Consider the following 17,670-nt stretch of genomic DNA (forward strand, 5'->3'; position numbering starts at 1 on the left):
TGTCGACCTCCATCTCAGCCAAAGGTAGTGTTGTTCCAGGCCACATTGGCTGCATCCATGTCTATAAAGTTAATGTAAATCCTGAAATAGACACAGAGAAATAGGTTAATGGGATTGGACATTAACGGTGAGCAAGGTATGTGAGGTACAATGAGTCTGTGTGTTTCTGTCACCATGTTACCTTTACTTATCACGTTATGTGCAGTAAATGTACTGGTTGCTGTGTGTGTGTGTGTGTGTGTGTGTGTACTACCTGTCAGGAGAGACGCCCAGGTGTTTGTTGAGCAGTCCACACAGGAGTTTAGCGTATTGCTTGTTCTGAGCACCGCCGATCTTGCCAATACTGTGGATGGAGCAGAGTGCGCAGGGGTCTCCCTTTCCTCCAAACATCATCATTTGGTCAGGGTTGATATGCACTGCGATGTACTGGTATACGCAAGACAGAGACACAAAACTGAGGTCAGGATTTTTTAAATAGTGAAGTCATGAATCAAAATCAAACAAATTTCCCCACAGCAGCACCACCCTGAAGACATTTTTTGACAAGTCACTGAAAAATAGCTGTGGAATTTTCTAATATTTTAATGTACTGTATTCATTAATTTGACTGTTTAACTTACAGTATATTTTTCCTACATAATGGTCTAAATGCAGATTCATACTTTTATTCTGGTGGAAATACTGAACCCCTTTAATCTATTTTTTTTCTTAACATTTCTTGCCTAAAAAGATTCACATTTAAAAGATATTTAACCTAAAAATATTAGAATTCCCAGAAACAATACCCTACAATGTAAACCCACATTTTAAATATTTATTTTATGTGCAAGTTACTTTATGTTGAATATTTTTGTGCATGCTAGTTGAACTGAAAGAAAAAATGTAGGTAGCAAATTATTTTATATTTTGAACTCTTTGAACGATACAATAAGATACACTTTAGTGTCTCCAGAGGGAAATTTGTCTTGGAATCAAATGCTGCACACATGATGTGACACATGACATATTGTCTTATTATATAGCTGCCTATGAGTCCTATTTTAAAGGGTACCTATTATGCTTATTTTCAACTGCATACTTGTATTTGGGGTTTCTATTAGAACATGTTTAGATGCTTTAATGTTCAAAAAATGCCTTATTTTTCACCCTCTGTCTGAAACTCTTTGGACTCCACTCCAGCTCCGCTCGAACCAGCCGCTATAGGAAAAATGTGTGACTTGGTGACATCACAAAGTTACGGAAGAAAAAGCAGGACTTCAAGCTAGGCGTTTCAGGCAGTTCAAAAGCAGTGTTTTTGTGGGGGAGAATTAACTCCCTTTGGTGTGGACTTTAGGCTTTGTAACTATGCAGAACTGTTACATGCACAATAAAACTATATAACGCACTAAAGAAAAGGAAAAAAAACACAAAAGCCCAATAGGTCCCCTTAAAAAAGTATTCGGTTTGTATGATATGATAGAAGATTTGCTTTAACCTGCGGGTTTAGTGAACTGACACCGCTGATTAATCATCTACCCATGCTAACTCTACAAATAACAGTCAAATCTGTGTTTGCATACTTGCACAATAAACTATTGCCTTATTCATTGAGTAGAGAGGTATAATCTCTACTTATAGTTCAATAGAAATCAGGCTTCAGGTGTTAGTCGTATTGCATTCAGCAGATAAATTAAATACATATAGATAAAATAAGATATTCCTTTATTAGTCCCGCAGTGGGGAAATTTGCAGTGTACAGCAGCAAAGGGGATAGTGCAAAAAGCAATATTGCATCAGCTAACACAGTAAATAAGAGCTAAACAAAGTGTAACAAAATATGAACCATTTAAATAGAAGGAAGTATAAAAAGGAGCAGTATCTACAGTATTGACAATAAACAGACTATAAACAAAATTGCCAAAGTGGAAAATGATATTGCACAGCTGATCCATATAGGAAAGTATGGAGACAGATGCGTCGTTAGTTTCATAGTGAGCACGGTGAGCATATATCCTGCAGGAATAAGCTGCTGGCCTACCTGTGCAGGTTTGCCCATCGCTTTGGCCAGCTCCTCGGTGGCCTCGGACAGCAGAGCCGCCGGTACGTCACTTTTGGCCACGTTGGTGTTCACAACAAACATCGGCATGATTACTCCTTTGTAGTGCTGTCTTCTTTACTCCTCTTCTTCACACGCTGCGGATGCTGCTGACTAGTGATGTGTCGTTGTGAACGAGCCGGCTTTTTGAACCGGCTCTTTTAAGTGAAAGTTTTTTTTGTTTCTTTCTTTAATTAATTCAAGGCAGAATGATAGGACGATCTTCTCCGCGCCAAGGGCACTCCATGCACTGACTGTGACTGAATGTTGTGTTAATGACGTCCGTGCGACCAATGAGGTGATGACAGACAAAGATCATACCATCAAGCAGGGAGGGGCAGCACGCTGACGGTCTACAGGTACAGAGCAGGAGGGAGAGGAAGAGAGAAAGAGACAGAGGAGTGTGATGCGCGAATAGCAGACAAGATGAGTGACAGTTGGAAATGAAGCAGCTTGTAAAATTATGGTATTCTGGAAGTGATTTCAAGATTCAAGATTCAAGCTCTTTATTGTCATCGTGTAGTACAACGAAATTAGATTGTGACAATCCCATAGGTGCTAATGAAAAGATAATACAATACAAAAAAGAGATAGTGCAATATAAATATAAAAAAATATATAAGATAATAGTTAACAGTTTTGCCAGATAACAGTTTTGCCAGATTATTGCACAAAGTGTCCGTCAGATAATTATATAATTATTGCACAGAGTGATCAGCATATGATATATAAGGTTTAGTGTAATTATATTGAATAATTTAAGTGATATATGTGTACACATACTAATCATAGGTCAAAACAGCGCTAAATTTGGCTGAATTATATAAAAGGCAGAAGTGGTAAAACGAAGAGCCATTTGGGAGCCGAAAGAGCCGGCTCTTCTTGGTGAGCTGAGCCAAATGATCTGGCTCACTAAAAAGAGCCTGAATTCCCATCACTAGTGGCGACAGGCGGAAGAAACCTCTTCTTCCTTCCTTGTAGAGAGTCTGAGCAACATGACAAAGTGACCACAGCGCCTCCATCCATCCCGGAAGACACAGTTTCTGTTAACACTGTGGATGTATGGTTGACATAAACATCACGGAAGCCAAGCATTTTGTTGTATGTTATTATTTCCTTTAAAAAAATCATCACCACTGTTCCACATTAAGTACAAAGTGATGATTCTACTGTTATGGACATGTGCAATAACACGTTGGTCACTTTTGTGTCACTTTTGTGCAATGTAAATACTGTTTTGTGCAATAATATATAATTATCTGACGGACACTTTGTGCAATAATCTGGCAAAACTGTTATCTCATCAATATACATATTATATTTTTATATTTTATATTGTATTATTTTTTATATTTTTTATATTTATATTGCACTATCTCTTTTTATTTATTTTATTTTATTATTTCATTTAAAGGGACTGTTTGTAACTTTTTACAGGTATAAATCTACCGAGTCAGGATCCCATGCGCGCGCTTGCGTATGCGCGCTCGCGTGTGGCCGGAGTCTCTCCTCTTCTGCCTGCCTGCTTGCCTTCACTCACACACACAGCGCGCGTTCTCGCTGTCTCGCTCCACCTCTGCTAGACGGGCATGCGCGCTCACTCCACACTGCAGAAGAGTTAGTTTAGCTCTGAGAATATCTAGTGAATGTACAGTGGACGTTTGTGCAGAAATAAATGCTGCAGCTCCTCCAGACCAACAGAGGTGTCCCGTGTCTTGTGAAGTGACCGGGCTCCGCAGCGAGTTACTTTATCGTGTCCGAACGGGTGCCGGTGTCTCCCCTGCGGGCGCAGTCGGGAGACGATAACGTTTCTCTTCCTGCTTCAACCCCGGCACCGACCCGCTTTTCCTGCTTCAGCCCCGGAGGCTGAGGCAGGAAAAGCCAACACTAGGATCGGCAGCGATTCATGGAGAGACCTTCGTCTGGTCAGCTAACATTACTGCCAAGCAGCTGAAATAAAGAGTGATATTGTGGTTTTAGCTGACGTGTATCGCCTCTCTGTTTTGAGCGATGCTCGTTCATGTCTATTTAGAGCGAGCAAAGTGCGAGCCCGACGTTGACTTTCGTTGACTTAACGGCTACAGGTGTCGTTGTTAACAAGCATTTCTGAAAGTTACAAATAGTCCCTTTAAAAGGGACCATGTACAGTTTAAAACATAAATGTCCCCATTTGATGCACCGTACCAGATTATAGCTTTACACTAATTCCCATCTGTAGTCCCCTGGCAGGTCAAAACAAAGAAACATACTACAGTCATACAAGAAAGAACATACAAAACGCACAATACACAGCTACACACAATAGCTAAGTATGCTTGTCAAGTAAAAGCAAGTCATGAAGACCATGGAATAAAGATCAGTGAGTACAGAGCTGAGCAGCTTTCAACACACGTTTTAAATATAAATCAATTTAAAAAGCTGTACAAGAAAGATATTTTTGGGAGGTATATGGTTGAGGAAGAGTTGTGTTAAAGGTTGGTTATATATTTTTTAACTCCGGATGTATTTGTGGGTTGTAAATAAACTTGGGATGCTTTTCAAATATTCAACTTGGGATGTAAATAAATCTGGGATAGTTTTTATATTATATTATATTATCATTCTATGATATATGAGTTAATAGAGGAGAAGTGAGAAAGGGGTAGGGTAATATAAGTTTTTCTTCTACCTACTCCTTTTCGGACACTATAACTCTTGTTTTGTTTGTTATTATTTTGTATCTGTTTTTATTTATTATATGTTCGAAATAAAGTCTTTCATTCATTTCATTCATAAGTTGGTTTTGAAAATGCTGATAGGGCTGCTGCTCCTCACAGGAGTTTTTTTTTATTGTATTATCTTTTCATTAGCACCTATGGGATTGTCACAATATAATTTAGTTGTACTAAACAATGACAATAAAGGGCTTGAATCTTGAATCTTGAATATATAATACAATATGAATATGTTTTTGGGTGCGGCTTTTCTGGAGTAGTAGGGTAATTACGGTACCGCGCATGCGCAGTTTGCTCCAGCATCATTAACCAGAGCTGAAGGAGAAGAGAAGGAGCAGTAGAGCAGCAGCAGAGAGACAGAGAGAGAGAGAGAGAGAGAGAGACGGCAGGAGAAGAAGTTGGATGGCGCTTTCCTTTGTCACCGTGTCTCTCTGCTTATCAACCAAGATTACCCGCGATCCGTGAAGTCAACACCGTCCGTCTGTCGTCGCTTCACGTCTCTCAGTTCCTCCTCAACTCCGGATTTCATCCAAGAAACGGTGCGTAAAAGCTAAATTAGCTGCTAGCACGCTGCTCCTCTACTTTATATACTACTGTTACATTAACGTTACAAGTTTACTAACAACATCACCTAACCTAGGTCGTGTTTTTGGGGTGTTAAACTGCTTAAATAAAGCTGTAATTAGACGATAACAGAGGTGTACTAACCACACTGTTACTATGGAGATTGTACAGATTGTGTAGCTGCTAGCTAACTAATAAAGTTTTTTTTGTATATAGACAGTGGGTACAGCTAGGTTAGACAGTGTGAAACTTTATTGATAACTCATGACACTGTTGTTGACCCGTCATCACCACCACCAGGTCGGAACCGGTGCCGGTATACCGCCACCGCCGCCACAATGATGGAGGAGTCGGTGTCCACGTTTGAGACGCATCTGACTGCCGTCATGGACAGTCTGATCCGAGCGTCGGTGTGCGAGATCACGCAGCTGTTCCAGGACATGGTGAACGACTACCTGGTGGAGCTGTCTCTCAACAGGAAGGAGAACGAGTCTCTCAAGACGAGGCTGAGGATCACCGAGACCAAGCTGAAGAGTGAACGCAAGCTGGGGATGGGCTGGGCCGCCAACAGACGCAAGGCCGGGCTGAAGACGAGGGAGGAAGAGGAGGAGGAGGAGGAAGGAGCTGGAGGAGGAAGAGGAGGAGGAGGAGGAGGGAGGAAGAAACGAAAAGTTCAGAGGGGCCGTAAGTAGTGCTTGGAGGAGGCTTACATCACACTATATAAACCTTTACATTTACCATCTTTCTGTAATATCTTACATATTCCAGTGAGATTGAATGTGGGTTCTTGTTATGCAGTCAGGGCTTAATGTGAAGACGCACTTGTTTTGTTGGAAACCATCTGGCAAGAGCTGATCTCTCCCTCCTCCCTTCCTCCTCCGCCTCCTCTTCATGTTCGCTCCCTCTGTCCTTCACCTCCCCCTCTCCTCTCTCTCTCTCTCTCTCCGCTTGCATTCTGTCCCTCCCACTCCTCTGTGCTTTTTGCACACTCTCTCCCTCCCTCCCCTTCCTGCCTTGCTCCTCTCCCTCCTCCCCCCACCTCCTTCACTTCTCTGTCTCTCTCTCTGCTGCAACTCCTCCTCCTCCTCCTCCCCTTGCCGCTCCTCTCTCCTTCACGCCTTCTCCTCCTTCCTTCCTCTCTCTCTCCCTGCCCCCACCTCCTCCTGCTCTGTTCTCTCCTTCATCACGTTGCACACACACACATACTCCTCCTCCTTCCCTCCTCCCCCCACCTCCTCCCCCTCCCCTTACCGCTCCTTCCTCCTTCCTCTCCCTCCTCCCCCACCTCCTTCACTTCTCTGTGTCTCTCTCTCTCTGCAACTCCTCCTCCTACTCCTCCCCTTTGCCGCTCCTCTCTCCTTCACGCCTTCTCCTCCTTTCCTTCCTCTCTCCCTGCCCCCACCTCCTCCTGCTCTGTTCTCTCCTTCATCACGTTGCACACACACACACTCCCCCTCCTTCCCTCCCTCCCCCACCTCCTCCTCCTCCTCCTCCACTCCAATCCTCTCCCGCTCCTCTCCACCACCGCCATAATTACACTCTCTCTCCACTTCTCCTCTCTCTACTCTGTCTCTCTCTCTCTCCTCTTTTCACCTTTTCATCCTCACCCTTCCTCTTTCTCCTTCAACATGTCCTCCCTCTCCTCTTCCTCCTCTTCCTCTTCCTCCTCCTCCTCTCCCCCGCGGCCCCCGCCAACTCCACTTCTCCCTCTCGTCTCTGCCACTCTCGCTGTTCTCCTCCCTTTCACATGTTTCTCTCTCCTTCCCGCTCTCTTGTCTGTCCTTCTACGCCCCCTCTCTCCTCACTCGTCCATCATGCTCACTTCTCCTCCTCCCCCTGCTCCTTTTTCTCTCTCCCTTCCCCCCAACCTCCTCTCTACTCCTGTTCCCATCTACCTCTCCTCCTCCTCCTCCTTCTCATCTACCACTTCTCCACCCTCTTCTCTCCTCCATCTCTCTCTCCTGGCCTTCCAATCATCTCCTCCCACCTGTCTCTCTCCCCCTCATATTTCATTCTCTCTCCTTCCTGTCTCCCTCTGCCCTCCCTCTCTCCCACCCTCCTCCTCACTTTCTCCTTCCTCTCTCACCTCCCTCCCTCCCACCCTTTCCTTGTCTTCCTCTCTTCTCCACAGGAGGCAAGTCAAAGAAGGGCCCAGCAGCAGCTTATGGCAAAGGCTGGCCTGGAGGTGTGTGGGAGGAAGGAGGAGGAGGTGGCGTTGGTGGTGAAGGAGGAGGAGGAGGAGGAGGAGGAGGAGGAAGGGCAGGAGCTGTGGGGATGGTAGCAGGAGCAGGAGGAAGAGGAAGAGGGGGAAAGGAGGCCAGGGAGATGTACCTCATCCAGTTCCCCGGGGAAGAAGAGGACGAGGGAGGGATGATGGAGGACGAGGAAGGGGAGGGCAGCCACAGCGGTGAGGGGGAGGAGACGGCCAACATCAAAGAGGAGGTGAGGGAGACAGGCTTTCTCAGAGGAGGAGGAGGAGTAGGAGGAGAAAGTGGCACAGCATCTCTGCACCGCTCAGCAGCTTCGTAGAGAAAACGAAAAAGAACGCAGACAGAAAGAGAGAGCTAACACAGAGAGAGTTGTGCTTTTCAGCCATTAAATCACTGCAGAGATGTAGTGGATGAAGGGAAGGCTATTGATTTGATATTTAGCTTCCAGAGGAGCCTGTTGAGGAGGGCTCTCCACATCTCAAGAGCGGCAAGCTTTTAGGTAGAAATACTACTGATAGAGGTGGAAAGCTGTTTGCTATTCCACCACGTGACCAACTTGGCAGGGCACAGATCCACTCTTCACTTGTCTTCTGCATTTGAATATTCAAAGCATGCCGAATGTGTTATTAGCCTCCCTGTGAAGTCAGTACACAGTGTTTTTGATGGCTGATAAAATGGCTTTAAATAAATCATATAGCTTTATTTCCCAGGCGCATTGTAAACATGGTAGGGTCAGAACGTATGGCTATGATGAGTGTTAAAATGAAGAAGTATTTAAATTCAACAATGCATTTCATAATTCTACCTGAGTTACTCACAAGTCTCTATGTGCTTCTCAATGCAGTTTCCACAAACAGAGGGCTATCAACCCGCCTCTCTCCAGCTAATCAAGGAAGCTTTGAAGATGGACCCGCCCAACCAGAACCTCCAAACCGGCTCCAGAGCCCAAAGCGAAGGTAATGAGCCCAGGACACACTGATCGAGGGAGGGGGAGTTAGTGAAATGTTCAGAGACCGAATAGTTTGAAAGAAAGTGGAAATGATTGCTCATGCCGGCTCTCTCTCTCTTTCTCTCTGCTCAGGAGAGCTGTCAGATCGTCCCCCGACCCTTCATTCGGGTGAGGGAGAAGAGGAGGAGGACTGGGACGGGGAATCCTCGGAGCCGTCGGAGAGCGGCATGACCATGGATGAGCTGAGGGGTCTGGAATCCGCACTGAGGGCCGAGAGAGGCCGCGAACAGGCCGCCCTGACGGCCTCCCAGCCCGTCAGCCCAGACTCGGAGGTAGTGCGAGAAAGCGAGGACAGCCTGGCCCCAAAGTACATTGGTCTTGATGGAATGGAGCAGGACGAAGAGCTGGAGCCGCCCACCCTGCAGAGAGAGGAGCAGATAGGGCCAGGCAGGTTGAAAGACGCCGTGAGAGAGTTGAAGGTAGGCTGGTCCAAGAAGTTGCGAGAGGGCGACTCGGCGGCGGTCATGACTGGAAAGGACGTGGTGGAGGAGGGAGAGTCGGAGCACCTGCCCCCACTGTCTGCTTCAGGGAGTATCGGGGAGAGCGGAGGGGAAGAGGAGGGCGGCGCGGACCTGCTCCACTTCTGCCCGCAGTGTGGAGGAGGCTTCACCACCGAGGCTGAGATGGAGGAGCACCCTTGTCCACTAGGAGCCAATCATTTACAGGACAGCGGAGAGGAAGGTCTTTTCCCCTGCGCCCACTGCGGCAACACGTTCAGCCACGCCTGGGCTCTCAAGAATCACGAATGCGCCTGTGCCGCCGAGAGGCCGCACTGCTGCGAGATCTGCGGGAAGCGCTTCACGCACTCGCGCTCGCTGGAACGGCATCATCTGGTGCACACGGGCGAGAGGCCGCACCGGTGCCCTCAGTGCGGACGCAGCTTCAGTCGTCTGGGCAATTTGGAGCGGCACCAGCGGATTCACACGGGCGAACGTCCGTACGGGTGCGAAGCGTGCGGGAAGCGGTTCAGCCGCGTGGAGTACTTAAAGAGACATCAGCTCATACACAGCAGTGAAAAGGCGGCACTCCAGTGCTCCAATTGTGGAAGTGGCTTTAGTGATGTGGAGCAACTGAAAAACCACCAGTGTTTTTAGAGGCGCTCCTTCAAATCTCTGATAGAACTGGAAAGGAAAAAAGCAGGTTTTTAATTGAATGTGGTGGACTTTAGGTGATGAATGTGACCGGTGGATGCTAATTTTATTCTCAGTGATTTTGCTTTTCTTACACACTCTGACATGATGAAGAAGTTAAATTAACTTTTAAGTTAAAGAAGCAGATACATTTGTGTGGACGATTTTTTTGTTGAGTACATAAAGAAGGCAAATGTCCAAAGTTGACAGGAAGTCAGTTGTACATGGTGTTTCTCTATATTTCATTCTTCAGCTGTTTTAATTTGAGGTGTTCTCATCTGTATGTACAAAGCTTGTACTTATTTATGATAATCAATGAATTGTACATTTTTGTCTTTTTATCAATAAGTCAATCACGTTGAAGCCGATGCCCTCGTGCCCTCGTTTTATGCCGGACAATATAATTGACAGCTTGGTATTTTGTATGTTTTGTGTTTTGGTCTTATCAGTAAGAAATAAATATTTCAATTCATCAGAAGACTCTTCACCCACTCCAGTGTTGTTTTATGGGGAAATCACGGGGTTAGTAAACACTAGGGGGGGTCATGCTGTACTTAGCGACCCATAAGAACCCGGGCTATGATAGATGAACTGTGTGCAGGTAAGTTAACTAAAGCTTGACACCCTTTATTACTCACAGTACCCTTTAAACAAGCGGTTTCAGCCTTACTTCCGAGATGTCCTCAAGGGTCTCTAAGGACATCAGTCTCACATCATAGCTGGCGTCTGCTCTGGGATCCACCGGCACATCTCCTCTCCACTGTTACAGTCATTCCTTCCCATGATATTATCACATTATCTATAGAAAATTTGAAGTGAAATTCAACTTCAACTTTGTTTATTGTGCGTTTTGTCTCTGTTTTGGCAAATGAATTACACTCAAAATACCAGTGTAGGGAGGTGGAGAGATAGTCTGTAACCATAACTGTAAATATAAAATGATTTAAGAGGTGCTGGATTATTTACACAATATTATCATGTGTATTATTAACATATCAATATTTCATTTTTCACAGTTATTGTCAATACCTGGTACATCACAACACCCTTATGCTATATTGTATATTCACACAATTGAAATTGCCACAAAAACTTTGAAACACACAAGTAGCACACAAAAATTTCACAAAAGGCCACTACTGGCCACCAAATCATCATAAAGACACATATACTAAACAAAACAATGAAACAATACACAAGAATACCACTGAAGCTCCAGCCAGCTGCTGGTTAGCTTAGCATAAAGACTGGAAGCAGATGGAAACAGTTAGCCTGGCTCTGTTTAAAAGTCCACCTAACAGCACCTTTAAAGCTCACTGATTAACATCTTTTATCCTTTTTTGTTTTGGTACAGTGACTTTGTGGAGTCTTTGTACGGATTAAACAAACTAAATATAGGCAAACGTTATTTAATTAGCTTTAGTTGTTGTTACATATTGGACAGAGCCAGGCTAACTGGGCTTTGGAAAGTGAAAAGGGCTGCAAACTAAACAAAACAAAAGTTCTCTTGAACTTTCTTTGTGGTATGTATATCCTGTAACTGTATTATTTGCTTCACATAGTGTAAGGGTACACATTAATCAATTAAACTGTATTGTTTATATAGAGCACAGGAAGAAAGGCTGATTACTAATCATGCAAAATGGGCCTCCCAAAAGCTCCAGGCTTAAGGCCTTTACACACCAAGGGCCTGATGAATTAACGACACCAAAATGCAAATTACTCACCTGCGGATATTATATGTCTAGGGCTTTTATTGTGATAGGTAAAACCAGAAGGAGTGGATCCTGTCTAGTAGTAATGGAGTAGAGGAATAATACAGTTTGCCGTCCTGGTTTGGACCACGGAGTCTCCGTGTTGTTGTCTCATAAATATAGGCGCAACTCAAGCCATTCTGACCAACATGACTGGTGTGCGAAAACTCAAAAAAATCGACCTCCTTCCGAAAAAGGCGATCGGGACGATGCACCACTAAAGCACAACATCAACTGACATAATAACAAACTGAAACCTGGTTCGACTTGAGGCCCTTCCCGTCCAGAAAAGGGTTCCTGCGTCAAAATTGAGATTCAAGACCTTATTTATTTATTTATTTTTCAATTTTGTGCTAAAGTGTAACATATTCCTGAATATATTTGTGTTTATTTACCACACAGCCAGCTTGGAGCCACTTAGTTTTCAAGCACAGAGAAACAGTGCACATTGCACACAGAGTGGGATAAACAGGTGCCCATTAGCTCATTTTTGCCTCAGGGCCCCCCAGCAGGTTTATCCGGTCATACAAGAAGGGTTGTTGTTGCTAACAACTAATTTAAAAACAACAACAATCTGTCAAAATCACATTCAACACACCACTGTTAGACCTAAAAAGTTAAGTGCTGCTCTTGTATGACACACAGTATGTTTGTGTTTATACCATATTTTTGCCTGCTGCAGGACTATGTATTTTCGCAGTCTACAAAATGTGCAACCTGCAACCATTTTATTGGGGAGGTGTTTGCATTTGTGTGGACAAAGTTAATACTTATTTAAAATAAAAAGTTCCATCAGGAGGCTCTTCATCTATTTCCATCTTGTTTTATTAGTAAAATCATGGTGTTCGTTGTTGAAGATGTTACAGAATGACATTGACAAAAGGGAAAAATATTCATTTTACAAAACCCTAACCATTTGAAAAATTAATTTCAAACCATCATGAGATAATAATCAAGTCCTGGTTAATCAAACATTCATGTAGTAATAAAAGATGAAGCGATGGGCTGTACGTGGTGACGACTGCAGTGCACACCCACTTAAAGGTACAGTGTGTAGGATTTGGCGGCATCTAGTGGTGCGGTTGCAGAGTGCAACCAGCAGAGTACCCCTCCGCTCACTCCTCCCTTTCAGAGACAGGGGTAACGTGAGCCGCCAAGTGCAAAACTATGGTAACGCTGTTCGCCTCGCTCAGACGCCTTCCTTACCATGACAACACAACATTAGGAGCAACGAAAGTCAGACGCCGGCTGGCGGTATCACGCTTTTGCGCTCTGCGGCTCACGTTACCGCAGTTTCACAAGCCGGAGAACTACGGTGACCTTCAGGTAACATAAAAACATGAAAGTCTCTCTCTAGAGCCAGTGTTCGGTTTGTCCGTTCTGGGCTACTGTAGAAACATGGCGGAGCAACATGGCGGACTCCGTGAAGAGGACCCGCTCCCAATTTAGATATGAGGGGCTCATTCTAAGCTAATGAAAACATGATCTTAGTTTCAGGTGATTACACTAATGAAAACATAGTTATGAATATTATATTCTATTATATTCCTAATAGAGCCACCAATATTTTACACACTGTTCCTTTAACATTTGATTTCAACAAGACACTAAAGCTTTTAGGCTTTGCTACTGACACTGCCCATCAAACAGAGTGATGGGCATGCCCAGCCTTTGTGTCAGGATTCCCTCCAGAGTCTCTAAAGACATGCGCCTCACATCATAGCCCCTCACCGAGGCCCTCGCCTTCACATTAACCGGCACAATCTCCTCGCTACTGTTGCGGTCGTTCCTTCCCACTGCAGCATGCGTGGGGAAAAAGGGCTTCACATGCTCAGGAAGGTCAGACCTGTAGGAAGGACAGCAGTAGGCAGACCACATGTACTCAGGAACAGACACCCTGTTGTTGATCCAGCGGGGTTCAGACTCATAAGGCATCACTCCGGTGATCACATGCATCGTCCCGTTGCAGAAGGCCTTGAATTTTTTCAACACCCCGTTCTCCAGTTTGCTCCACGGGCCCGAGTTGGAGCCCGCTTTCTGAGGGACGATGTTCGTCAGGGTGAAGGTGGCCTCACGGTCTTCTTTTGTCTTCTGGTGCAGGCTGGGATTGAGATGGCCCTTGGTGAAGTTGGAGTTCCTGTAGTCCTCAACCACCGCCTGGCTCTCAATCACATTCTGGTCCACGGGGATGTGGAAGGGTTCCATCTCTGAGCTGGCACGGGAAAACGCCAACTAGAGAGAGAGAGAGAGAGAAGGACGTGTCAGTGTTTAGAAGCTATACAAAATGGTATATTGCTGCTTATTCATCCTGTTTGAGTTGAATAGTCATGTGAGTATATGTGTGACTGATTAACTAACTCGTCATTTGAAAAAGAAAACAGAACTTGTGAAATTCCACTTTCCTTTCTTTGTTATCTCACCAGAGAAAAGATCGTGTGTGACAGCCTTTTTGAGATTTACATTTTGAGAGAGGCTGCTTTTGCTTCAGCTTGAAGGTTATGGTAAAAACCTCATTGCACCAATCACACATTGACCACTTCAATTTAACACAAACTTCTAATGTTCTCTGTCACATTGTCTCTTAGCCTTAAAACGTAAATTAAATTCCAATTAGATCGACATGGGCGAGCTGATACTTTTGCGTATTTGTGAAATCTGAGTTATTTAGACCAGCCATTCCCAAAGACTTTGCTTACTGATGAAGAAAAGAATTAGTCCATTTACTCCACCTAAATACATTTATTTGATTTATCAAACGTATATCTTTTCGACGTGGCTGATGGAACCTTCATTTATGCACAAATTTTATTTCATAGAATATTTTGAATTGGGCCGCGATGGTTTGTAATTTTTTAAAAGTGGGTCCCCAGAAAAAAAGTTTGGGAAACACTGATTTAGACACACTTAACTCTACAATAATGCCTTGATAGAAAAACACCGGCGAGTTCACTGAACCAAAGGAAGACGCTCCGTTGTAGAATAAGAAAAACCAAGGAGGAGCTTTACTTTACTTGTCAGGATATTTCCTGCTAATCTAAATAATGAGAGCGTACATTCAGTTTCCAGTTTATTAGGTACAGCTATCTAAAACTAATGCAGCAACACAACAGTCCTGCAATAAATCCTACCTTCATGAAGGTTAAAATAATATCAACTTTTTTAGAAAGTTGTTGATTAAACTTTTGGAAAATGTAGTTTGTGATGCTGTTGGGCTGTGTTGCATTATACAGAGAAGTACTTCTGTTATTTAGCCTACACTCATTGACACAAATGGGGTGGACAAAAGTAAATATAAAACGAATAAACTGGAAACTGGGTGTATGATCCCAGCATATCTAAACACATCATACTGAACAAAATAACACTCTACAGTTAGTCTTTAAAGAAAGTGGTTGCTCTTGAACACCACACACTTACCTGTGGTTCATACATCCAGGTAGAATTGGGCCGTTTGCCATCTGCTGGGCTGAGTATGTACGCAGAGTACTGTGGTCCATGGTGCTGACGGTGATACAGGCTGGCGAAGTGGAACTGGTTTTCGTAGCGTTGGCATATTGGCTGGTATCCTGCTGCATTGAAACCCTTTGGTGGAGATTTATTGTAGAAGAAATCGAGGCACTGGGAGAAGTCGTCGCTGATCTCTCCGAGGACCAGACCACCAAACCAGGGTAGGAGAAGAAGAAGCAGAGCTCCTGTTGAGAATTGCAGCATCTTCCTTTGAGACATCGTGGACTACTGAGCAGCAGGTCGGCTGTAGGAGAGAGATACCAGTGAACACGGACTTCCTCTCAGACAAAGCTCCAGAGTTACATAAAGCCTATATTTCCTCTGTGTCCATTCAGCGTCTGAAGTATAGGTCTTTGAGGGTTCCTCTTATATACATACAGACAGCAGGAACCCTGTGGCGAGTGGGTGAGAGTAACACACACCCTACCCCGATCAAACTTCCCCTGCTAATCTGCAGTCAGGCTGCCTTCTGGGAAACGACTGCACTGCAGATCCTTTTTTTCATACGTCAGCTGAGGTGACGACCATCTGTAATCGTTTGATGGATGAAGATGTGGAAAAAGAAGATGCACTCCAAAAACTGAGCATCAAGACTGACCTTGTTTATTCCTGACTAGAATATTAGTTAGTTTTCTACCAGGTCTAATGCTGGAGATAAAGATCTGTATGTTAAATGCTATAGGGAAGTGACAGTGCAGTTTCTGGTTGCTGACTGTTGTAGATGTTGTTGTCTTGTATACGTCCGTTCCCAGAGAAGGTTTTTATAGCTGAAGAGACAACAGACCTCTTGAGGTGTTGTTCCCTGCAGAGCACCTGTCCCCAGCTTTATGACACTTTGTCTAAAACGATAAAGCATCATGGGAGACTTCCAGGTATCTTGAATGATGCAGAGCTCTTTATGGGTTAAAGTGAGATGCTCGAGGTGCAAACACTCATTTTGATTCTTACATTTCTTCGGTATACTGTCCTAAACTTTCTCTGGGAGTTGTTTGATGCATTCTCAGATGTTTGTTACGGGGAGACACCCCAAAAACATTGTTTTTCATGCACTGGTCAATTCAGAGATTTTGTGCTATTTTACTTCCATAACATGTCTTCTTTCAGACTAGCGGAGATAAAACATCCAAAATACACATTTAGGTGTTTATTCTACTACGCTTTGTGTATTTGCGTCTGTAGATTTCTCCTAAATTCACCAAAAGTTGCATTAGATAATGCTGCATCTGCATATTTACATATACTATTTCAGAAAACTTGTAATACTAAAAAATGATTATCTTAATGTAAGTAATCAACCGGGGAAGTTTCATGGTGATATCTATGAGTTAAGATTTTGACCCTATATGGTGTGTCTACCATTAATTGACATCATTACACAAAACACGCTGCTCTCGACAAGTCAGCAAGTTTTATTTTCTGTCTCTCTCCAGTTTCTGTGCGTGTTCTTGTATTTCTTCTCTCATTTGTGGGAACCAGATATATTTTCAGTAAGATATAAACGCTCCATACAGTACTTCCATTATTTCTCAACTGGTATTTTAACCAAAAGTCGGTGGCTTCTTTATTTCGTTATGTGCTTGATCCATTATTGGGAATACCCTCTTGAATGTCCTTTACAACTCCTCTCCCCTCTCAAGATATTTATACATTAATTTGTGATTAATGAATGTTGATTAGTTTCTCTTGCAGGTGGAAATCTGAAATCTTGCTCCTTTAAATACACCCTGCCACGAATAGAGGGGATTTTCTTAAAAATTCATAGCTTAAAGCATCACCTTAAATTATTAACAGTGCCTACACATGTGGTCGTAAATGTGTTGTCTGAGGAGAAATTCCAGGATACGATCAGGGATGAAAGGAGTACATACTGTATGCATCTTTAATTTTGAGTTGTGGGTGGTAGACTGTTTATTATGGCCCTCTGGTGAGCACTCAGAGACATGACACCTGGCAGCAGGCTGACTATCCAGCACACAGAAGCCAATAATGGTCAGGTCAGTGAAACTAGCTGCACTGTGTGTAACAGCGCTGCATTTACAGTCACTGGTGATGAGTCGTAACCTCTGGACGACCTGGAATTACCGTAGTTTCAGTTTCCACACAGAGGAGAGCTGCTGAGTCGTACTTAGAGTAGGAGTATGAGAATATGTGGGACGGGGCTGAGCTACCACCCTCTCTTCTCGGTGTCAGTCAGCAGATTTTAGAATAAGTGTACAAAACTATTGTTGAGGCTGAGAGTGTTTTAACCTTTCACCTTCCTGCCTGGTACGGTCACCTTAAATGTAGATATAAGAATAAACTGTCTAGGATTGTGTCAATGGCAGGCAAAGTAGTTGGTAAACCCCAAAAGTCCTTGACTCAACTTTTTACAGAAAACACTCAAACCCAACAAACAACAACAGCTGTCAGTGTGTCAGTGTGCTGACTTGACTATGACTTGCCCCAAACTGCATGTGATTATCATAAAGTGGGCATTTAAAGTCTGTAAAGGGGAGACTCGTCGGTACCCATAGGACCCATTTGCATTCACATATCTTGAGGTCAGAGGTCAAGGGACCCCTTTGAAAATGGCCATGCCAGTTTTTCCTCGCCTCACAAGTTTCATATGGTATCAGTGTCTTCACTCTAGCTTTAAAACAGCCAACTACAACCTCCGAAAGATCAGTTGCGTTAATGCGTTTAAGAAATTAGTGGTGTTAAAAAGAATT

General features: G+C 43.9%; 3 protein-coding genes across 3 annotated transcripts in view; 1 reads left to right on the plus strand and 2 right to left on the minus strand.

Annotated features, from left to right (window-relative positions):
- The window catches only part of mif (macrophage migration inhibitory factor), a 2,445-nt gene extending 194 nt beyond the window's left edge, over positions 1–2,251 (minus strand). The window contains exons 1-3 of the mRNA XM_037781186.1: positions 2,018–2,251; positions 254–426; positions 1–81 (exon numbers count right to left, since the gene is read on the minus strand). The exon at positions 1–81 is cut by the window's left edge and continues 194 nt beyond it. Of these exons, the coding sequence (XP_037637114.1) occupies positions 15–81; positions 254–426; positions 2,018–2,125 (348 nt within the window). The 5' untranslated portion in view covers positions 2,126–2,251 and the 3' untranslated portion in view covers positions 1–14. The remainder of the gene's footprint in view (positions 82–253; positions 427–2,017) is intronic.
- Positions 2,252–7,544: 5,293 nt separating this feature from the next.
- On the plus strand, positions 7,545–10,181 carry si:dkeyp-121d2.7 (zinc finger and SCAN domain-containing protein 22). Its single transcript, XM_037780880.1, is given in 4 exon segments — positions 7,545–7,794; positions 8,407–8,518; positions 8,644–9,581; positions 9,583–10,181. Coding segments are annotated over 4 exon segments (1,281 nt in total). The 5' UTR covers positions 7,545–7,626; the 3' UTR covers positions 9,646–10,181.
- Positions 10,182–12,262: 2,081 nt separating this feature from the next.
- LOC119494537 (endonuclease domain-containing 1 protein-like) overlaps positions 12,263–17,670 on the minus strand; it is a 38,897-nt gene continuing 33,489 nt past the window's right edge. The window contains exons 4-5 of the mRNA XM_037780491.1: positions 14,873–15,206; positions 12,263–13,687 (exon numbers count right to left, since the gene is read on the minus strand). Of these exons, the coding sequence (XP_037636419.1) occupies positions 13,082–13,687; positions 14,873–15,181 (915 nt within the window). The 5' untranslated portion in view covers positions 15,182–15,206 and the 3' untranslated portion in view covers positions 12,263–13,081. The remainder of the gene's footprint in view (positions 13,688–14,872; positions 15,207–17,670) is intronic.

Source organism: Sebastes umbrosus, chromosome 9 (assembly GCF_015220745.1).
Source record: "Sebastes umbrosus isolate fSebUmb1 chromosome 9, fSebUmb1.pri, whole genome shotgun sequence".
Taxonomy (NCBI): Eukaryota; Metazoa; Chordata; class Actinopteri; order Perciformes; family Sebastidae; genus Sebastes; species Sebastes umbrosus.